The sequence below is a fragment of the Malaclemys terrapin genome, chromosome 25, assembly GCF_027887155.1.
Source record: "Malaclemys terrapin pileata isolate rMalTer1 chromosome 25, rMalTer1.hap1, whole genome shotgun sequence".
Classification (NCBI taxonomy): domain Eukaryota; kingdom Metazoa; phylum Chordata; order Testudines; family Emydidae; genus Malaclemys; species Malaclemys terrapin.
Genome location: NC_071529.1, coordinates 15,081,823 through 15,104,992, shown reverse-complemented (window position 1 = coordinate 15,104,992; position 23,170 = coordinate 15,081,823). Strand labels below are relative to the sequence as shown.

The window sequence follows — 23,170 nt, the reverse complement described above, 5'->3', positions numbered from 1 at the left end:
CAGATCTCCTGCGCCCCAAGGCACTGCCCTACCCACTGACCCAGGCTGCCTTGTTCTCATTAGTCCCATCGTCCTGTAAATTCCTTCTCACATGGAGCCCTTCTTGTTCTATTAGCTGCCAATTACGGGTTCACCCCTCTCCGCACCCGCCCAGCTCATTTCCTGGTTTGCTAAAGGGGTCTGCTGAGCGATAAACTGCCCATGCCAAGGGAAGCGTGTTTGCAAAACCCTGGGTGAGCGCGCTCCCTGGGTCTGTTGCTGCAGAGGGAGGAGGGCTCTGAAACTGACCAAGGAGACACACATTCGCTTTTGAAACGGGGGTGCTGCCCAGATCACTCCCACAAGGCTCCATTCATCACTATTATAAACAGACATTTTAAAAATGCTTCATTTCGACCAAGATCAATTGGGTTTTGCTCCCAGAATCAATAGCAATAAAATAGCTTTGGAGGGGAGTTTTCTGAGATTAAACACATCTAAGGGTCCAAGGAATCCGTCAGCTGCCATCTCTCCAGGTTTTGTTGTCAGCTTCTTGCATAATGTCTCTTGTTAGTATACTAACGTCAAGGTCAATCTGCAGGCGAGCCCGGGCCTTGGTTATGTGATACTTATATAATATCGTCTCAGGCGTTTAATCTCCTCCTCCTTTGCCCCCTTAACCAGCAGGGAATTTCAGGGGCCTCTTCCTGTAGCTGGTTGCAAAAAATTTCCATTAAACCCTTTTTTCCATTGGAAAATGGCTTTTTCAACTAAATGGAGGTTTTAACATCCCCACCACCACCCTCCCAAAACAAGGTTGGTTTTACATTTTTGGATTTCATATGAAAATTTTTCAATTACAATGTTTTTGTCAAAAAACGTTTTGTTTTTTTCATTCAAAAATCATTTGCCAACCAGCTGTAAGGAAGGATCTGCGCTGGTATTTGCAGTGGTGGCCCTGGGGTTCAATGGGGATGGACGCCCATAGGGAAACTGAGAACGTGAGTCGATTGTGCTTGGAGGACAGCGCATGAAAGACAGCCAATCCCAATTTTGCATCCTCCATTGAAGACTCTGTCCTGACTTGCTGGGAGACGGACTTGACCTGGTAGGTCTTTTACGTCTCGGACTTGCTGGACTAGTAGATGTTAGACATACAAAGACCTGGTGAATCACCTCTTTGAAGAGGAAACATTGTGGTCTAACGGGCTGAGTATAGACACAGAAAACCTGAGATCTGTTCTGGACTCTGCCCCTGGTTTGCAGGGGGAACATGGGCAAGTCGGTTAGACCAAACTTTGCAAACGTGTTGGCCGAAACGGGACTGACTGCAGGGCTGTGCTGTGATCATCGCAGTGGTTCCTTCGGGCTGTGTAACCTATTAAATCTTCCCTTCCCCGGGAGCCCTGAGCGCTCGGCCCAGATGAAAATGAAGCTGCGCTTGTGTGGCTACTTAGGCACCTAAATACATCACTTCAGGCCTCTGAGTTTGACAACAGGGGTGGATCCTGTGCCTCGTTCCCCCTCTCCTAGACAGAGAGGGTGACACTGACCTTCCTTTTGTCAATTACGTTGCGGTCCAGGGATGACACACGCTATGGAAGTGCACGTGATTATTGCTGATTATTTAGGGGAAGATTTTCAAAGACATTAGGGGAGGTAGGCTCCTAACTCCCACTGACTTCGGGATTCAAGCTCCAAACTCCCCTGGGCTCCTTTAAAATCCCACCATTAGCCCCTCTCTCTCCTGGGCTAGAATGCAGGGTTACTGTAGAAGATGATTTTGCGGATGCTATTAACAGCCATTTTGCCCAGGTTCCTTTTTATAGCAATTGGAGCCAGCAGCTAAACTGACCCAGTCTGTTCCTTATGCTCCTTGGCTGCCCTCCCACCTCCCCGGGCGCATGTGTCCCGTTGTCATGTTGTTTGTTTGTTTTTTAAATGAAGCTTTTGAAAATTCCTTTCCCCTGTGTTTGCTGGAAACGCCATCCCCGCCTGCAGCGTGAGCCAGTGACATTCCACAGCAGGTCTTTGGTGGTGGGCTCACCTCTGCGAGGTCCCTTAGCTCAGCAGAGAGGTGCTCCACACCTGGCTGAGATAGGCTCACCCGAAGCTCTTGTAGCAGTTTGCCATGCGTGTGCGTGTTTGTGCAAGGCGTAAGTAGCTATATGTGCAGTGGGAACCTGTGATGAAGCTGTCTGCGCTCAATGGAAATCTTACACCTCTAGGGGACCCGTTCAAATCCAGCCCTGGCTGGGAGTTGTGAAAGTCGTTCCCAGCTGATGTGTGGCTGATGGGGCCAGAGCGACTCAGTTGCCCAGGCCCTTTGGAGAGCGTCTCTCCGAGGCAGGGATAAGCACTGGGAGGGCAGCCTGAAGGAGGCACACCCTCTCTCTGCCTGCTTCGTCCCTCCTCTAGGCAAAGAGGAGTCCCGGCTGCATCCCCAGACCCAGCTCCGCACTCACTGCAGAACAGAACGGTGGAAAAGCTTCGGCACCGTCTAGCAGGAAAAAATACGGATTCTTGTAATTAACCAGGAGAAAATTGTTCCAGGGAGGAGAGAGCCTCTGGAGCAGGCCTACTGCCGAGTGCAGCAGAAATGGCATCCGGGTTCCCAGCTGTCCAACTCCGCAAGGCTGAGCCCTCAGCCTGTCGGAGTTCAGGTGATGTTCAGCCCCTTGCTGGCTGGCGCAGAGGCTCAGCGCAGGGCCTACGGGATCCTCAGGGCTGGATCCTGCAAGAGGCGGCGCATTCTGGCCTCGATCCTGCAAAGCTCTTCAGCATATCCTGAACGTGGAGCAGTTTGCTGGGTCAGGGCCATGGCGGGTGCCCAGCACCTCGCAGGCTCGAGCCCTTACGTGGGTTTTAAGTGGCGTGTCAGCCTAGTGCCGGCACAGCGCGTGGGCTGACGTTCACGCCTCCTGCGGTTACTGCTTGGCCAGACCAGAGGTGCCCACTGCAGGGCGCATAGACCCCTATTGAGTAATGTGAGGGGGCTGCTCTGGGCCTGACAGAAGGTGTCCACAGTCTTCAGGTGCTTCTGAGTGGGGTGTCTAGTGGGATAGTCCTTGGGCCTGGCAGGGGGGATCCTTGTTACATCCCTCTTGGGCTGCCCTTAAACAGCCCCGCTCCCTCCGTGCAGAGCGGGAGGGTGAGGAAGCTAGTGGAGCGACAGGACCTATGTTTGGAAACGGTCTGGCTTCCTGGAGCAGCTGAGCCGTCCCAGCTGCCGAGCAGAGGCTGAAGAAGCCCTCGAGCTGGAAATGCAGGAGTTGAGGCAAGACCTAGTTGCAGCAGGAATAAGGAAGAATTTGGCCACCCAGAAGAAGTGAGGGGTGGGGGGGCAGAAAGTTCAGAGGCCCCATCTAGGCAGGTGGCTTTACAGAGGATGACCGCAAAGGCCTTTTCTTGGAGGGCTGCTGGACTCCAGCCTCCATTTAATGCTTCGTTGCACCAGAGGAAGTCAGGCTGGTGTTTCCTTATCTCCCTTTCCGTCTAATCTGCCATGCCGACAGCTCAGCGAGTCCATCTGGCAGCTGAGTCCCACGTAAACGCTGAGGGAAGAAGGAAAAGCTGGTCGTGCTTTAGAGTTCCGATTTCCAGCTACCCTGGGTCATATTCAGAGCTGGTGCAAGGAGAGATCAGCTCCACCCAAGTCAGTGAACTTGCACCTTCTGACCCAAGCCCATGTGCTGGCCCCGCTCCTGCTCCGTCCCGTGAAATGCTCTGCAACAGTCACCCCCACTGCTGAATCCTTTGCATGCTGGGCAGGTCACAAGACTCTCATGAACCCAGCAGATGTTCTACTCTGGAGCAAAGCGAATCCTCCCGAGCTGTGCGCTCTTGCCCCAGAGATGGGGGCTCGTGTTCAGGAGGCACACTCTGGCTGTGGCTGCATTGAGTTCCTCAAGATCTAACAGCGTCTTGCAAAACCGCAATACCAGAAGGCACAGTCCAAACTGACGCTGTCCCTCTGAATTCCCGTTTCTGACCTCGGTGGCTGGCAGGAAGTTCAACGAGGAGATCTCTATTTATATCAAGAGGAACATCCCGGGGATAAATTGAGTAATTTGAGTCAATAGGACTTGATTATAAAGCAGAGACATTTGCTCTCTGAAAGCACTGTACCCAGAATCTGCTTTCGTGTGAGTTCTCTCCGGAGATGGGGACAGAAGGCTCCGGATGCATTCCAATTAATTCTGCTGGAATCTGTAAATGAAAATCGCATCAGACCAGACACTCCTGAGCCCTGGGAATTGGTACGTACGCTCTCAATGCAGAGATCCTTCAGCGGAGCTGTATTTAGCATAGGCCAAGACAAGTACATCATGTCACATTTTACTTTTCTTGGTGCCAGGGAGAATAGACTGTAGGGGGTACAGTCCAGCACTCATCTGTGGGAGGAGACTAGCCAGGGTTATGTCTGGGGCTTTTCCAGTCCAATGTCTGTGACGGCAGAAGTTGGAAGAAAGTTATTGGGGTACTTTTATTTTTTTTTTAATAGAAGCACAAGAATTCTCAGGTGGCATCAAAGTGTCGGAACCATTCAGCGTCACCCACCAAAAGGAGTCGGTTTGTGCTTCTAGCAAAGTTCTCTGTGTGCTAAAAACACACTGTTCTCTGCAGATCTGCTTGATGGAACAAAGAGATGCAGAGACAGCGTGTCATTCGCTATCTGCACTCCAAGCGGGTGACTAGACCGTACAGGCTCCGCAGAACAGCTATGCACTGCATGGCCCACTTCCGAACCCCTTTTCAAAACTCAACGTTAGCTTGGACTTTTGAATACAAGAAATGGTGAGGGTGAAACAGCGGTGAAATCTGCAGCTGCAATAACTCTTGGCTTTAGACTGGGGAGTTGTCTTGAGGTTTCTTCCAGGGGTCTAGGAGCCAGGACTCCTGCCAGGGTTCACTTCCCAGCTCTGCATATGAGGGGGGAAGTCACTTTTCTTCTCTGTCTCTCAATTTCTCCCTCTGTAACGTGGGGATAATTCTGGCCAGCCTACTTCCCAAGATGAACGAATGAGTGTTTGCACAGCGAAGTGAGAGCGCTAGGTGTAAGTGACGTTTTTATTGTTGCGAAGGAGTCTAAAGGGGGAGGGTGGCCCAGTGGTTAGGGTGCGAGGCAGAGACTTGGGAGGTCCATGACTAGCACTGCCCTGCCTCTCGGGAGGCTTGGGGAGGAGATTGAGAAATGCTCAGGGCCTCGGTAATAGAGGCCCTGTGGCTAGTGTAAGTCGACAGAGGGAAGGGACAGGCGGCATCACTTACTGCTGCACGTAACCAGAGCACAGGCCCTGTGTCCCGGCATTCTGGGAAATCTTTGCCTCTCTGGGTCCAAAGCAGTGAATCGAGTCAGTCGGGTCTGCTCTCCCTCAGCGTTGGATGGGATGTGGCAGCGGCTGCGGGGATGGCCGAGGCAGCGGTTTCATGCTGCACTTTCCAAAGCGCAGGTCTAGAAACAAGCTCTCTTGAAACGGGATGGAAGCTCCCTTGCCCCACGCAGGTTTTGGCTTGAACGGTCCCTTTGGAGTTAGCCAGTCCAGCGCTGCTCCCCGGGCCTGGAGCAGGGGCAGAATGGCTTGTTGCAATGAGCCGCACGTTAGAGAGGACGGCTCATATGGGTTGCCAGCCACAGACTGTGTAACACCTTCCCTGACTCTACAGGTGAGTGGTGATGGGAGCAGCACCCAGTGAACGTACAGCGCTCAGAGGTACTTGCCATCAGGGAGAGGAGAAGAAGCCACCTCTAGGAGCCTCAAACCTAAGAGCTCCGTGTGATGGTGTGCGGCAAAACAGCTAATGCGATCCTGGGATGCATAACCAGGTGAATCTTGGCTGGGCGTAGAGAGGTTATTTAACCTCTGTGTTCGGCACTGGTGCGACCACTGCTGGAACCCTGTGGTCAGTTCGGGTGCCCATGATTCAAGAAGGATGGTGATAAATTGGAGAGGGGTCACAGAAGCGCCACGAGAATCAGAAAACCTGCCTTACGGCGATCGAGTCAAAGAGCTCAGTCTGTTTATGTGAACAGAGGAGGGGTGAGTTGATTACCGTCTATAAGCACCGATCTGGGGAACAAATAAGTAAAAATGGGCTCGTCAATCTAGCAGAGGAAGGTCTAACGTGATCCAATGGCTGTGAGTTGAAACTAGACAAATAAAGCTGAAAATGTGAGCAGTGAGCGTAACTAACCAGGGGTCGTGGAGGCTCCTCCGTCACTGACCGAGTTCAAATCAAGAGTAGCTGTTTTTCTGAAAGCTCTGCTCTAGGGATTAGTCTAGGGATGTTCCGGGGCCAGACTAGATGATCCCAGTGATCCCTTCCGGCCTCGCAATCTAGCGATTTATTAATCAAACCACTTAAACTCTTAAGGACCCACAGGAGCCTGGAGGTTGTTGCCACTGTTTTATAGCTGGGGCAGTCCAAAGCCGAGGGGTTAACAGGCCTGATCTGGAGCGATCCTGACGGCTGATGTCAGTAGTGGCAGTGGCAGTTGTGGGTGCTCGTCCCCTCTGAGATCTGGCTCCCTGCACAGTACGAGGCGTTTTCAGGCTCGTTTACCCCGGCTGTAAGTAGTCCACGCTGGGCTCTTCTGCACAAGGGCCGATTTGGCAAGTGACTTGCCCCGGGTCACAGAGGGAATCGTTGTCAGAGCTGGGAGTGGAACCCAGGAGTCCTGCCCCAGGAGTGCCTCTGTATAACAGAACTTTGCTGGCAGGGTTGTTTATTAGTCGTTTCTCATCTGACAGAGACCCAGTGAGGCAGGGCATTACCTGGCGGGACGTGTAGGAGACTGTGGGTGTTAAGGAACGGAACGGAAAGCTCAGGCGAATGTCTGTTGTGCAGCCGGTACTCAGCGCTGCCAAGAGCCCTGGGCCTTCCCCAGAGATGTCTGGGAACGTGAAGCAATGACTTTGGGATGTGCCGCTCTCCTGTTCCTCTCAGAGAACCCAGCCAGTGAGGGCAGGAGATCACGTGAGGGGTGATGGGAAGACACCAGAAAAGAGCGTGATGATGTCCCAACCTGTTGGGAAACGGATCGTCCGTTTCATCTCCTTAAACAAGTAGTTTAAAAATCCGTCTGGGGAGGGGGGTAATTTGTCTTTAATTGCCCCTTCACGGCTGCAGACTGGGGCTTCGAAGGGTTAGAGGAGCAGCTAGGGCCCATCCCCAGGGGCTGAATGAATTCACGACGGACTAGTGCTATTAAAGTGAAGATGAACTGAATAAAAATTGATTGGACAGTTAAAATGTCCTCTGGTTTTGATATTAATAGAGGATACTTTATATGAAGAGTCCAAAATGGAAAGTGAAGCTTTCTGAGAGGCTGTAATTTAGCGTTAATTAATAGGCGTGTAAATCTCTAGCACGTAGCATCAAGGACCCTTGATCATTCAAATACCAAATTGTCTAGTACCCTTTTGTCTCCATGGCGTGGAGCCTGCGTCTCATCACAGCCCCCTCAGAAGGGCCAATCAGATCTGCTCTCCCCATGTGTTGGAGGTTTTTTTCCCCTTTGCTATTAATCCATCTGATTAAATAGTTGAACAATCTTTAACAAGTGCCCCTTGAGCCTTTCTCTCAGCTGCTGTGCTGGGCTCAAGGAGCGAAGCTCCATTGGAGTCGATGGGAAAATGCCCATTTAAACCCACTGGGAGTCAGGCCCAAAGCTTCACCAGGCATCAAAATCTGGTACTTTTATCATAAAAATAATAATCGTTTGCCCATCTTCCAGCCCCAAGTCTCCATGTGTCTATCAACCATCGATGAATTTCCACGGCTCAGCTCTTCTCTGAGGCAGGGCAGTGTCACCATCCCCCTTTTACAGCGGGGGAAACTGAGGCACAGACCGAGGGAAGTGACTTGCAGTAAATCAGTGGGAGAGCTGGGAATAGAACCCAGGAGTCCTGGTGCCCAGTTTGGAGCATTAACCACAAAACCATCCCTCCTTGCATCCCCGTAGGGCAGGACATAGGTGTGACGCCTGCAGCTGGCTGACGTTTTGTCATCAAAAGGTTGAGGTGTTTCCCCCCCCAAACAATGGCATTTTGAACCATTCAAACATTTTCTGTGCAGATGCTTCAAAATGTGCCTGGTTTGCATCAGAATGAAACAAAACTATTTTATTTCAATTTTTACAATTCAGCGTAAAGTTTTCAGTTTTTCCGTATTCCTGGAAAGGGGGGAAGAGCGCAGACATCAAATTTTGGCGTGCGTTTCGATGGAAAAATGGACTATTTCAGCAAAAAACGTTTCCCAGAATAACAATATTTTGTTTCTTTCTAAATTTTGCACACAAAAAACTAGGTATATTTCAGTCACCTTAGTAACAACCTCCAAACTATACTCTGAACTGTGTCTTGGTCTATTCCGTGTCTAACACAGGCTTGGACACTACAAGGCAGGGGTCGGCAACCTTTCAGCAGTGCTGGGCCGAGTCTTCATTTAGTCACTCTCATTTAAGGGTTCGCGTGCCTGTCATACATGTTAACGTTTTTAGAAGGTCTCTTTGTCTAAGTCTATGATATATAACTAAACTATTGTTGTATGTAAAGTAAATAAGGTTTTTAAAATGTTTAAGAAGCTTCATTTAAAATTAAATTAAAATGCAGAGCCCCCCGGACCGGTGGCCAGGACCCGGGCAGTGTGAGTGCCACTGAAAATCAGCTCGCGTGCCGCCTTTGGTACGTGTGGCATAGGTTGCCTACTCCTGCTATCGTTTCACATGGGCATTTTAAATTGATGGGAGGGAAGAATCTGTTTCCTTCACAGACTCTTAAATATTCCCCATTTTTCCCCAACCAGTGCAGGGCCAGTAGGCATGCTTGTGCGCTCGCACATGCACGCTTTTGGATTCAACTCGTTTTACTGGTGGAAGATCTTGAGGCCGTGTCTAGACTTCGGCACTGTCGCTGGGCTGCTGTAGCGCAGACGCTCCCTACAGAAGGGTTTTCCCATCCATGGAGTCAATCCGCCTCTCCCAGGTAGCTAGAAAATTCTTCCGCTGACCCAGCCACGTTTACAGAAGGGGACTGGTCGACCTAACTACGGCCCTGAGGGCGTGACCAGGTCTTAGTGTCACATTCCTGGGACTCTCCTAAATGTCTGTGAAATCCTCGGCTGCGATTTGTGGTTGTCCTATTGTGTATTATGGTAGCACTAGTCTCGAACCAAGATCAGGGCCCCGTGGGGCTGGGTGCCACTCAGCCCCATCGTGAGAGACGGGCCCTGCCCTCAGGAGCACGCAGTCCTACTGGGCCAGGCAGCGGAAGGTTTATTATCTTTTTCCAGTTGAAGAACTGGGGCCCGGAGAGGTTCTGTGACTTGCCCAGCCAGGATAACACAGGAAGCCAGTGGCAGAGGTGGGAACTCAGATCTCAGGAGTCTCAGTCCAATGCCTCAACCCAAGCCCATCCTTCCTCCCTGAGTTAATTATGGGCACTGCTGCCTAGAACCACCAAACCCAAGAAATATCTGCTACCTTCCTGAACTTCCCACCCATGGCATCTTCTTAGATCTATAAATTCCACTCCATCTTCCTCTTGGCTTCTCCGGTTCTTGGCTCCCTCCTGAGGTGCCAGCCATGGGGGATGAGCTCCTTAAAGGCAGAAGAGCAGCAGTTATCGGTTAAAATGCTAGCATGGACACAGCGCCTTGATGCAGCACTGCACGGAGGAGAGAGATTCCTCTTGGTTTTTGCACTGTGTGGGTGCTGCTGTGAGTGCACTGCAGCGTTCGTTGTCAGAGGTGGAGCAGCGTCTTTGTCATCGCTAGAGGCCTCTGGTTCCCCCATCAGAACCCAAATGCCTCTTCATTTATATTCCAGATAAGTGAGTAAAATTTCATAGCAAACAGGCACTTCATTAATCACTCGATATTACCATTCTGCTCACTCCTGGAATGGAATTTGGGGTCTTGATAATGGCTCTGTTGTCCAGGCATGTGCCCTGAAGACTGATGCACCTGTCTCTGCAACTAAATAGCTTTGCAGAGAAATACGATCGCCTGAAAACCCAAGGCTCCACTGACAGCAGGACGCAGATAAGATAATCTTCCTATGCCTCCGGGTAGCGAAACAATCCTTGCATTATAGATTATAGCTGCACTCCAACAAAGAGATTATTCTTATTTTCCCCCCTTAATAAATGCATTTTGTTTAAAACAATTATGGCTTTTCGAATAAGTTTACTGCTCCGGCTGAGGAATAAAATGACACTGAGCGTCAGGGGGAGACAGACCCACTGGGGGCTGTCGTTGGGCTGCGTGCGTCTGCCTCGTCTCAGAACCGCTGCCCTTTGATGAATCGTCTCACAGAAAGACAGGGCCCGTTGCAAATAGCTGAAGTTGTTCGAGTTCTGGGCAGAGCAAGTGCATGCGCCCTGTGGAGTACCAGGGGATTCCTGGGCCAATAAAAAAATGTTACCGAATAATTGTGATAATAGTTTGATACAGCATGAAAAATAAATGACTTCTTATATTTCAGGCCCCAATCGAGAGTGGCTGGTGCTAGGCGCTTTCCTTACCCGTAGAGGGCGCCAGTGTCTGCCCCAAAGTACCTAAGTACTTGAGCTGAATAGACAAGTCAGACAAAGGGGGGAGGAGGAAAGGGTCACTACCCCCACTTTACAGATGGGAACCTGAAGCACAGAGCAACTGTGAGCTGGCCCCCAAGGATTCCCCTCCCTGTACATTGGTCCCTGCATGTGAGCGCTTCAGCCTAGATCCCAATGGCAGCAGTAATGTCGAAGTGCTCCCAGAATTGGCGGCCCGGCGAATACGTTAGCTGTGGGCTGGGCAGCTGTCTAGGCGTCAGAGCAGGGAGTTTGCAGGGTTCCTTGTTCCGAGCTCCACCCCCGTCGGTGGGTCTGCCTCGCATAGGATGTGAGGAGAGCGAAGTGTTGTCACTAGGGTGGGATTCGCTGCAGTGCAGAGGGCAAAGCACAAGGTACAGGCACTATGGAAACCCCGCAGTGCTTAGGTCTTCTGCTGGCCTTGCGTGGAGATGAATTTTACTCACTGTTTAACAGCAAACAAAGGGTTAATGGCTGGTGACTTGTTTTCATCGCCTCCGGGTCCAAACTCTGAGACCCTATTTCAGTGGCTGAGGTTCCAGCTATGGCACCTGGCAACGCACCTGTTTCATTGGGCTGCTGAGGAGAGCAGCTGGGGACCTCAAATGAAAACCGATAATTTGCCATCCATGACATTGACATCTGTTGTGAACGGAGAAGGGATCAGAGAGGAGGGAGAATCTCTGAGAGCTTCCTGGATCTATCCCTGAACAGTTACCCTGGGGGACTAGGTGCCGGACTCCTGGGTTCTATTCCGGGCACTGCCACTAACTTGCTATGTGTCCGTGAGGAAACCTCACTCTTGGTGTGTGTTTGCCCCCTCTGTAAACGGGGGGTAATGATCCCAGCTCTCAGGGGCCATTGACTTAATGGGCATTGAGAACTGTGGGTGAAATGATGACAAAGAGGAATTATTTCTCCCTGGTACTCAACAGCCAGGAGAAAGCAGGCAAGCCCGAGAGGCTGGGGAGAGGAAATATTGTCACCCCTCTGCTGAGCAAGTGCAAATCATGGGGCCCTGCAGGTTGGTTTCCAAAGGAGAGACACCAGCGAGGCAAAGTTTGCACATTTTCTTAGTGTAACGTGCTTTAGTTACACCGTGTGCCTTAGTCCTTCAGCAGAGGTGGTCACAAACAGCATGCAGGCACAGCCGCTCTCTCTGAAATCTCGGGCCAACACCAGGGCCTGGTTCCCCAAGAGCAAGAATTGGCTCTAGTTGGAGAGACTGAGGCAGGGACCAAAGTCTCCTGCTGCTTGCTACAGCTCCTCGGAAAGAATGAATGGGCATCGTAAAACAAACAATGAGGCAGCATTTCTTCAAAGACCGTATGCACTGGCAGGCAAAGAAAAAGATCTTGCAAGACTGTGTAACAGCGCCCTCTTGGGGCTCCTGCTGTAACAATATGATAAGAGGTAGGAACATTCGGACTGCCTGGCAAAACCTCCCGGTGTGTTGGACATGGGGGGATGGGGATAAGTCTGGATTCTGCCCGGACAATACCTGGAGGACGGCACGTGCCAGACCTCCCCCCTGAAGGGGAGCTGAAATGCTCTTTTACCTGCCAAGGCCTGAGTCGAAAGGTCCTTGTTTTCCCTGCTAGAGCGCAGGGGACCTCCAGCTAAACCAGAGAAAGGAGCTGCATGTTCTGGGTGTTGGCAGGTCCCGTCAGCAGTAGCTGAGGAAGGGAAGGATCCCCAGGACTTTGGCTGGGCAGGGATTCTGCATGTCCCTATTGCAGCATTGCAGCGTGTGCTGTTCCCGAGCCGAGACTGGGGTGCTTTGCTGGTCTGTGTTCGAAGCACCGAGTAACCACGTGCCCTCCCTCCCTCCCCTTCCAGATGGATCCCGTGCAGAAGGCCGTGATCAATCACACCTTCGGCGTCCCCTCCCCACTCAAGAAGAAGCAGTTCATCTCCTGCAACATCTGCCACCTCCGATTCAACTCCGCGGTAAGCTGTGTCTGCAAGGGGTGGGGCGGGCAGTGCCAAGGGAGAGGGGGCTTAGCAGCCGGATGGTCCATCTGGTGCTTGAGACAAGGAAGGAAACAGGCTCCTTCCCATAAGCGGACGGTGGGCCAGGTCCTCCATTGCCAGCGGCTTACGTGGGGTACAGCCGAGGAGGGGGCTGTCCGGAGCCATCGCTGTCCCAGCCCGGGAGCTCTGGCTGCTAGAGAACGCAGCAGCTGGCTGAACACCAGCTGGGCCCCTTTGCGCTCACCCTGCCTGCCCCGAGGCGCCCACTGCGCTGGGCGGGTCACTGGACCAGGACTCTGGGGACCTTGCTGACGTTCTTGGCTCTGCCACAGAATCCCCATGTGACCTTGGGCAAGTCTCCTCCTCTACCTTGTGCCTCCGTTCCCCATCCGGGAAATGGGGATAATACACCCTGATCTCCCAGGGGATGCTGGGGGGACAAAACCCCCGCGCCTGAGTACGACGACGAGGGTCAGCTAAGTATCTAGAGAGGTAGGAGCCAGCTCTGCAGGGGGTGTTTCCAGTCTGGCCTTGCAGAAGGTTTCTGCTTCCGTTGCACCCTTGAGAGTAGGTCATCCAGAAAGAAAGCAGAAGTGGGGGGGTGGAAGAGGGTTCTCAGGACATAGGGAAGCCCCAGGGGATTTCTCTTGTCTTTCAAAGGGAGTTGGAATAAAGAAATGTCCTGATGCCTAGGCCAGTCCCAGTAAGGCTAAGGCCTTGTCTATACTAGAAAAGTCTTAGGTCAGCAGCTGGCCTTTGCGGGTGGGTTTCACACACTGAGGAACAGCAAACGGAGGCGTTCTTGGCATGCACCGGATTCATGAAACCAATTTAAAAACTGAGCTAGTGACATTGGCGCAAAGCCCGGCCTAATGGACATACATATAAACCGCTTCCCCTGTGCTCTGACACAAGCCAAATCACCAGTGAGTTAAACAAACTGAAGTGCATCTGCGGTAGATGTTTGCACTGATTTGACTAGTCGAGTTTTAAATCGATTTCATCAAACCGGTTCAAGTTTGCTAGTAGAGACAAGGCCCAGCCGAGTTCTCTAAACAGGCCGGGAACATTGGTAGAACTCCGGTGCTTAACTCCACGCTGGGCCAGCGCCTTGCTCCCCGGTGCACCAAGCAAGGGCATTTCTGGAGTATGTAACCCCGTGCACATAGTTTTAGATACAGTTACAAACTGTGGCCAGATCCTGGCCATGTGAAAGCGCTTGCAGATGAGTCACACCCATTTATAGCTTGGGTAAATTTGCCCAGTAGCATGGAAACTGGCCTGGGTTAAGTCCCCTGCCCCACAAGGGGGAGAGGCCCATTAGACGGGTTCACCCGTCCCCTCCAGGGTTCCTCCCAAAATAAGGTTGGTCATCATCACTTTGTCTCTTTGCGTCATGCCCCCCTTTCCACTTCGGGTGTGTCTCATCACAGCCAGCCCTCTGCAACGGGAAAGCCCTACAGCATTCGATGGCTTCCCTAGCTTTAATGGGAGGAAGTGTTGCCTAGTGGTTTGAGCAGAGGACTGAGCCATGGGAGACCCGAGCTCTAGTCCCAGCTCTGACACAGGCCTGCTGGGTGACCTTGGGCAAGTCACTGCATCCCGTTGTGCCTCCGTTTCCCCATCTGTAAAATGGAGGCAATGATGCTGCCCTCCTTTACAGAGCTTGGAGATCTACTGATGAAAGAAGCTAATTATTATTATGGAAGGGCAGCAAATTGTAAAGCCAGCCTCTTTCCCTTTCCGCCGCACCCTCTCTGTTACACGGTGCCGCCAGAGGGCTCATTTCTACAGCCACGTTCCAAGGCATGGTCGCGGCTTGGGCACACCCTGTGCACGTGGTGCTGCAGGTGGATTTACCCCGACACCTCCAAGTTGCTCTGCACCCCTGCTCTGCCCCCTTCTGGTTCTTTCACCCCTCTCTTCCTCTCCACGGGACCGGTGCGGCTCCAGGAGGCAGGCTGGCAGCTGCGCCCTCCCTCTCTGCCACGTCTGTTCCTTTGTCTTTCCGCTGCTCTTCATTTCGCTCAGGTCCGCTCCGGCTGCCTCACTTCTTGGCTGGAACGCTTAAGCTGCTTTATCAGCCCGTGCAGTTCGTATGTGTTCCTTGGAAGCTGAATGTAATCTTTGCTGCCTCGGCTCTGCAGAGCTCTGATGTGCTGGGTGGGTTGCTTGGGGTTTTTTTTAGCCTTTTCTTCCAAATCAATCAAACATCTTGTCGAGGGGAGGAAGGTCACGTTCATTCGTCCCCGGCAGTAATGAATTGTACCCGGCCAATCTCTTGTGGGGGGGAGCTGATTAGAAGTTTAAAAGGAAATTCTCAGTCAAATCAGAGGCTGCCGAAGTTGGGTGGATCCCCAGCAGAGAGAGGTGAGGTTCTCCAGTCTGGGACATGTGGGAGGCCAGACTAGGTCTAGCCTTACTGTCAATGACCAGCTCAGATCTGCTCTGCAGCCTTCTGTGAAGAGGTGACTGACCATGGCGCTGGCCCAGCTCTCGACTCCCAGTGGAATCTCTTTGCTCTAGCTCAGGGTTGTAACGCTCGTTGTGCGCAGAGGCCCGAATCCCAGTGTGTCATTCTGGGCCCCGGACGGGCTCCATGCTCCTCATCGCAGTCTCCGGGGTGTTGATAGGAGCCTTGCACAGAGGTCAAGGGACAGAATATGGCCCTGAGGGAGTCATTAACCGGGCAGGAATCATGGCATTGTCCCATTCAGACCGTGTTGCCAACCCTGGCGGATTTATCGGGAGTCTTGCAATATGTGGTGTTTTAGCTCCTGGAACCAGAGGATTATGGGAAAATCTCGGCTTGGAACTAGGACCCTAGGCTGTGCAAAACCCAGAAGGCAAAGAATCAGAACCTGGTGTTTATCGTCTTTTCGAATCTCATGATCTTTAACCCAATCTCATGATTTTTGGGCTCTTGACACTGGGCGTCGTTCACCAAGGGCACCTTGGTGGCTGTAGGCCACTGCTGTGCTGCCATTCGTTTCTCCTCCTTCCCCATCCTCCTTTATCCGGTTTCTCCCTCTTCCCTGTCTCTACATGTCTGCTCTGTTCTTCCTTCTGCATTTCCCTTCCTCCAGCTGCTCCCCATCCGCCCCCCTTCCTGTGGACTTTTCCCCTGCTCCATGTTGGCTGAAATGATCAGCTGCAGGCTTTCAGTGAAAACTGCTCAGCAGTTTACCTCTCTCCAGCACTCAGACACCCAGCTCCCAATGGGATCCAAACCACAAATAAATCCGTTTTACTCTGTATAAAGCTTATACAGGGTAAACTCATAAATTGTTCGCCCTCTATAACACTGATAGAGAGATATGCACAGCTGTTTGCTCCCCCGGGTATTAATCACTTACTCCGGGTTTACTAATAAACAAAAGTGATTTATTAAGTATAAAAAGTAGGATTTAAGTGGTTCCAAGTAATAACAGACAGAACAAAATAAGTCACCAAGCAAAATAAAGCAAAAACACGCAAGTCTAAGCCTAATACATTAAGAAACTGAGTACAGGTAATATCTCACCCTCAGAGATGTTCCAATAAGCTTCTTTCACAGACTAGACTCCTTCCTAGTCTGGGCCCAATCCTTTCCCCTGGTACAGTCCTTGTTAGTTCCAGCAGACACCTCAGGTGGTAAGCAGGGGTTTTCTCATGACTGGAAGCCCCTTTGTCCCGCTCCACCCCCTTTTATAGCTTTGGCACAAGGCAGGAATCCTTTGTCCCTCTGGGTCCCCACCCCTCCTCCTAAATGGAAAAGCACCAGGTTTAAGATGGATTCCAGTATCAAGTGACATGGTCACATGTCCTGTGAGACCCCAGCCTCCGTTCTTCCTGGGCTGGCCCACAGGTACACAGGAAGGTTTGCAAGTAAACAGAGCCATTTACAGGTCATTGATTCTGAAGCACCCTTAATGGCTTCCACTTAATATGTTGCATCAGTAATTCAAGTTTATATGTTATTCTCCTAACTCCAGGCATAGAAATAATACATGCAAACAAATAGGATGAACACACTCAATATATTATAAGCTTTGTAATGATACCTTACAAGAGACCTTTTGCATGAAGCATATTCCAGTTACATCATATTCACGCTCATAAGCATATTTCCATAAAACACATGGAGTGCAACGTCACAATGGGAACTGGAGTCATACTGGTTTAACTCCCCATGTGGACACTCTTAGTCCAGTGTAAGGGCCTTTGTCTGGCTTAGTTTACATGGCTTGGGAAGGGGTTTGAGCTAAACTGAGATAAAGACACAGTTTTTCTAGGCTAAGAGTATCCCCCATGGGGAGTGAAACCGGGGTAGCTACAGCAGTGTAACTGTCCCCTTCCCCTGTAGACAAGCCCTTCAAAGCCAGGTTAATCTCGTCTCCTCCCCCCAGGCAGATATTTAGATCTCGCGCATGACAAGCACCCGCCCAAACAAATATCGATTTGCTGGTTGCAAAGGCCGGGTGACGTCATAGTAATCTCCCTGCCGGTGTGGCTGGAGAATTGAGCCTCGAGCCAGCACCCGAGGTGGGTTAATGAGCGGCCGCATGGCTCCTGCTCCTTCAGAGCCTCGTTCTACTCGGCTTCTGCTAGCAGAGGCTCGGTAACCATGCTAGGCGCTCGCTGCTTCCCTTCTCCAAACGGAGGAATAGGGCAGGAGGCTACAGGGGAAACCCTGTTTCCTGGCTTTATTGAAAGCCACGATGGTTTCCCAGTGCTGCTGCGTTGCCCGTGCTGAGCCCAGCGTTTGGGCAGGGCCTTGTGGTGCCGGGGGACAAGGTGATTGGTGGAGGGCAGGGGAAGCAAGTTAATTGCAGAAAGAGGTGATTTGTCACCAAGAAATCACCGGCTCCTCCATCTAGTGTCTTATGTGCAGGGAAGCCCAGCGGCTCCCAAAACGAATGGCAGACTTTCTGTCTCAGCACTTAGGTAGCCCCTCATCCCCATATGCTGGGCGAGCCTGACGGATCACCCTCCTGGTGCCCTGTTCACTAGAGCACCCTCCCTGCTGTAATGGCCACGAGTCTGACCCCCTGGCTCTCACTGCGTGGTGCCTCGCTCCCCAGTTAGTGAGGGAGGGCAGCAGCATAGACCCCGAAAGGCTTTAGGCAGCATGAAACGCAGCCCACCAGAGCGCCTGCGACAAAGGGAGATTGCTAAGAGCATGCCAGTCCTTCGACGCCGCCATGCGCTTTGCTGCAGATGGTCCCAGAGAACGCGGCCAGTTGGGAGCTTTCCTGGTGCATTTTCTGAGGAGGAGTTTGATGCACTCAGCTCAGCGATCCGCCGTGGGAACAGGCCACACAGACACAGCGATGTGGATAGTCCCTGTTAGCTTGGGAGCCTGCATAGCTCTACCTCTTCCAGAGGAGCAATGCAGCCCCCAGCCACAAACCCTGCAGGAGGCTGGCTCAGGACAGAGTCCCAGTTCGACTTGTCTGCGTCCTCAGACGGCCTCATCCCCGAGTAACTGGGAACATGCTGCCGTGTAACTCGCAGGGCAGGTTCTGGTGCCTAATGCAGGGTCAGCCTGTTAGCCCCAAATGCACTCGCACAACAAACGCTCGTGCTCCATCTCACTCGTACACACGCCCAGTGTCTTTCTGTCTCACTATCCCAAATGCTCACGCGCATCTCATGTGTGCGCACGCCTCTTGTTGTCTCGTTTCTTTCACACATGAGCTGTCTGTCGCTCACACGTGTACTCTCCTGCCCTGCTCGCCAAGGCCACGTCTGGACTAAAATCACCTCGCAGTTTACACTGTAACGCTGGTTCGATTTCTGCACAGGATGGCAAAGTGCTGGGAGCCCTCGTTAAACTCCAACTCAGCCCTGACCAAATTCCGTTACCTGATGGAGCTTCAGCGTATTGGCTACCAACGCGCTGTTTCCTGGCGTGAGCCTGGTGGGTTTTCAGCCACGTCTCCTGCCACTGATTCGGAATTCTGACACCCTCGTTTCTCTCGCCCTAAAGAGGGGGGTTGGAGGGTCTGGTTCTTCCTAGCAAGCTCTAGCAGCCTAAATTAGCCTCCAGAATTGCCATGCAAATTAATCTGCCCGGCTCCGTTACAGTGTCTTAATTCAGTTTGGATTTAGTTTCCAGAAATTGCTAAATTGTGGTTGCTTTTGGTGACAATGCTGCCTTGTCCCCAACTGCTAAGGACACAAATGTTTGGGGCTATTATCTTTTGTGTACGTTTTTATCAGTGCCGTGCAGGCAAGCGCCCACCGCTGCGCACTTCATTATTCAATGTTCACCGGGAGAAAGGAGACGGTGAATGGAAATTGCATGTTAGAGGCCTGTTGGGTTACAATGGGAGATGTGTCCTACCCGCGAATGTTTTTTTCCAAACAGCAGGCAATTTATTGTGTGTTTCTGAAGTCAGACATTTTGCCTGAAAGCTTCTTTTGAAAGTGACTTGGCGCATTTAATCAGCAAAGGGTCCTTATCTCAGCCTTGCAATGCGGCAATGTTGAAGCAAAATGATACCTCGGCTTGGATCGATTTGTATGCAAAGCAATTCAATGACAGGCTGAAACCAGAGCGTTGCAACACGCTCCCCCCCAAAATCTCACCTTGCTGGAGGTCTCTGGCCCTGGGGAGGCCAAATGATATCAGGGCACCGGGTTCTTCAGGCAGCAGATGCTGGTCGGCACCCGAAGATGTAACAGATCCTCCTTGTCCACGTGTAGTCAGTCACCCCCGTGTCCATCCCAGGCAGCCGGCTCTGCCCTTGGGCTCCGTTTGGGTCGGACTGGGCAGGGCTGAGGTGGCTGGTGTTATTTAGTCACTCATGTCTATCATGGTAGCACCCGAAGACTCCTGCCCCAAAGCGCTCAGGGTGGAAATCGACCAGCCAGACAAAAGGGTGGTTGGGAGGGGAAACAGCAACGCAGCTGAGGGAAGAGTCACAGACAGAGCTGTGAATAGAGCCCAGTGCCCTGCCCCAGACCACGCTGTCTGTGTCCCCGTCCTCTCTGCCGTTCCATGTCACAGAGCTCCCTAGGAAATCCCGCCCCCCTTCTGACTTGCTTTGGGTTTCAGGTTTATGCCATGAGCTCATCCAGAAGCCCAGAGCTCCATGCGGGTCCCTTGAAATCCACTTGCCTCTGGGCTGAGCCTCAAAGCGCCAGCCCCCAGACAGGGAACCTGGCCTGCGTGGGAGGAGCGGAGCGGAAGCTGAGGCCGGGCCGGATGGAGATCATTAAGGCCAGCACTGGATCCAGCTGTGGGTCAGTGGACTCTCCCTGAGCACAGACACCACCGCCCGGTGGCAGAGGGAGCCCGCCTGGGTGGGGACTGGGCTGGGCTCCTCTGGAGCGGGTTAGGTATCCCGAGGGACTGTCTGGAGCCTGAGGTTTGGAGAGATGCTCGGTCTAAGCTGCACTGCACCAGCAGACAGCTCCCCTTCCCCCTGAGCCCCCGTGCGGAGCAGCTCAATGCATAACAGCAAGGCGCTCAGTCTGTTCAGCATATGCAGAGTGAGAGGTGACTTGAGCAGTGTGTAAGGAGCTTCCCGGGGAGCAAACGCCAGGTACTACGGAGCTCTGGAGTCTAGCCGAGCAAGGCAGACAGGACCACAGGCTGGAAGCTGGAGCCAGACAAATTCGTTAGGAATTAGGCACCATCTTTTAACTGGTCGGGTGATTAAGCACTGGAACAAGGTCCTCAGGGCAGTGGTGGGTTCCCCACCTCCGGGGGTCTGCAGACCCAGACTTCGCCTTTCTGGACAATGCTTTAGCCAGACACAAATGACTGGGCCCAGTGCCGGGGGAAACGGGGGAAATGTAACGGCCTGTGATGTGCAGGAGGCCGAAGCAGCTGATCGCAGTGGTCCCATCTGGCCTTCAGCTCTGTGTATCTATGCAAATGAGGCATGGGACTGGAGAAAGAGGGTCACCTTGTCACAGGGTGACTGGCCCCTTGAAGAGGGAGAGGGGTCCGGTTCCGGGGTGTAGGAACGGGAGTGTTCTGTGTTAGACACGGGAGGTAACTGTCTCACTCCCCTCTGCGCTGCTGAGGGCTCGGCTGGAGTCCAGGTCCAGGTCCGGGCGCTGCGCTTTAGGAAACATGCGGATAAGTTGGAGAGAGTCCAGAGCAGAGCAACAAAAATGGTCCAAGGTTTAGAAAACCTGACCTGGGAGGAAAGGCTAAAAACTGGGCGTGTTTAGTCTTGAGCAAAGCAGACTGAGGGGGCCCTGATCCCCGTCTGCAGACATGCGAAGGGCTGGTGGAAAGAGCACGGGGCTCACTTGTTCTCCAGGGCCACTGAAGGTCGGACTGGAAGCAGTGGGCTTAATGAGCAGCAAGGGAGATTTCGGTTCGATGTTAGGAAAAACTTTGTAACTCTCAGGGGGGCTAAGCCTGGAACAGGCTTCTAAGGGCGGCTGTGGACACACCCACCCACCCCATCACAGGAGGTGTTTCAGAACAGGCTGGACCAACCCCTGTCAGGTTCACTTGGTCCTGCCCCAGCCTTCTCCAGGTGCCTTCCAGCCCCGCGTTCCTGTGATGCTCTGATCATGCCTGGGAAACAAGAACCGTGTGGGACCGGAAATCGGTGAACTAAAATGGGTGTGTCAGAAATTAGGCCTGATTGGTGGACAAAATACTGAGGGGAGGGGCTGTTCCACTCATCCCTCTGGGGGGTCATCACAAGGAGATGGGGGACAGACTGAAAGGAGCGATAATTACCATCCTGGGACTCCAGGCCACCTTCCTGCAAATCCTGAGAGGGACCCTGATGTGTTTGCCACCTCCACCTCTGCTGGCTCCAGTTAAATCCAATACACCTGGGAGGTGAGACTTTGTCTCAGCCACCCCTCCCTCCCCCCCCCCCCCCCCCCCCCCCAGTGTGGCCTTTTCCTTCCCTACTTTAATACTACTCTTTCGTCTTCCTCGCCCTTTCCCTTCTGTCTCGTGAGCGTCTGGCTTAGCCGGCCAACGCTGCTGTAAACCTGTGACCAGAGAGAAGCAGCTAAATGCAAGGCCTTGAACAGCCTGGTGCTGGTCCGAGTTTACCAGGGCTTGGAGTGGCTGATCGGGCCGGGCGCTGGGCCTGGGTTTCTGCAGAAGCGAGACTGCACCAGAGACAGAAGCTGCATTTTTTCTCTTTGCTGTTCTTTTCTCTCCCCTTTCCTGTGTGTTTCGTCTTATTTTGCCATCAGGGAAACAGGATCCGTCTTCAACAGCAGCAGCAAAGCCAGCTCCAGACCAGCTCCGCTAACCTCCTCACTTCCCCCCGCAGGACAGTTTGGGCCTCTGTACCGCCTGAGAGACTCTCTCCAGCCTTTTTCTTCTTCTTGTCTGTGTCTTTAAGGCTACGAGGGTTTTTAATGGTGGGTTCACCCTGGTGCGACGCGTCTGTGGGCTCTAAATACAAAACTCTGAATCTTGTTGAAAACTGTTCCGTGTTGGACAGTTTTGGGTTCATGTTACACCTTTGACTCTTTCGGCCCCTTTATTCCATCTAAGTTAATACAACAGGTCTAGTGGGTCAAAGCAGGAGAGGACTGGGAGGCAGGACTCCTGGGTTCTCCTCCTGACCCGCCGTCTGTAGACAGGGGCTCACCTACCTCACAGAGATAAAAGGGCTCTCATTAGAAGTTTGCAAAGCGCGTTAGGCCCCTGAGCTGCAGAAGAACAAGGGCTCCTTGCTGTAGGTCTCAGAACAGCCTTTGCTTTCCTTCATCCCCCTCCTCCCCAGCCCTGTCTGTCTGTGCCTTCTCACACTGTTGCAGCATTGCATGTGCTCTGACTCGACCTCTCCCTGTTCCTGCCCCTAGAACCAGGCTGAGGCGCATTACAAAGGCCACAAACACGCCCGGAGACTCAAAGCCATAGAAGCTGTGAAGAACAAACAGAAAAAGGCAGCGGTCCCCAGCCGGGACATCCCGGCAGACTTCCCTGCCACCCTGGACGTGAGCGGGGATCTCCACAGTACAGGTATGTCCGTAGCCACCGCCCTGGCCCTGCACACCGGAAACGGGGAACGGGGCTGTTGGGATTTCCTGCTCTCCGCCGTCAGCTTGTACCGAACAGTTGCTCTTCGGGACTCCGTGCCGTCCCCTGCAGTAATAATTCCCCGGGGATGAACAGCGGCGTGATGCTCTTCACATAGCTCGACAAGGAGCTGCGCTGCTCTCCAGATACCGATTAACGTCCTGCTGGCACGGGTCAGAAACGACATCTGCTTGGCAACTGCCAGCACCACGAGCGAGCGGGAGGCCAGCGGGGTTGGGAACAGGCTGCAGGGCTCCTCATTGCTCTGTGACTGGTTTGCCCGGGTCATTAGCTGTTTGGTGACCTGGGTGTGGGGAGTTGTGACAGCAGTCGGCCCCGGTCCACTGGTGTCTGTGTCCCGGCCTGCCCCTTGGGACTGGTCTGTGGGGCCATCTACGCTGCCACTGGGGGCGTGACTGCGAGCCTGGTAGCCCTATGCCCACTAGCCGTGACTCTAGTGTGCTAAATGTAGCAGGGTAGCCACCCATGTACCAGCCTGTCCAAGGCTCTGGGTCCATGTTCGGGCAGCCAGCCCACGCTGCAGTGCTGCGCTGCCGTTTTCCATGCACTAGCTGGATCTAGCGTGTGTACATCTGTCCATGCCGGAAGTGACACCTCGAGCTGCAGCGTGGAATCACCCTAG

At 52.7% G+C, this 23,170-nt stretch overlaps 1 protein-coding gene across 3 annotated transcripts in view; it reads left to right on the top strand.

The window, feature by feature from the left end:
• LOC128829094 (zinc finger protein 385C-like) overlaps nucleotides 1–23,170 on the top strand; it is a 202,761-nt gene that overhangs the window by 164,566 nt on the left and 15,025 nt on the right. For all 3 annotated transcript variants that reach the window (XM_054014257.1, XM_054014258.1, XM_054014260.1), the window contains 2 exons: nucleotides 12,393–12,503; nucleotides 22,311–22,470. In XM_054014257.1, the coding sequence (XP_053870232.1) occupies nucleotides 12,393–12,503; nucleotides 22,311–22,470 (271 nt within the window). The remainder of the gene's footprint in view (nucleotides 1–12,392; nucleotides 12,504–22,310; nucleotides 22,471–23,170) is intronic.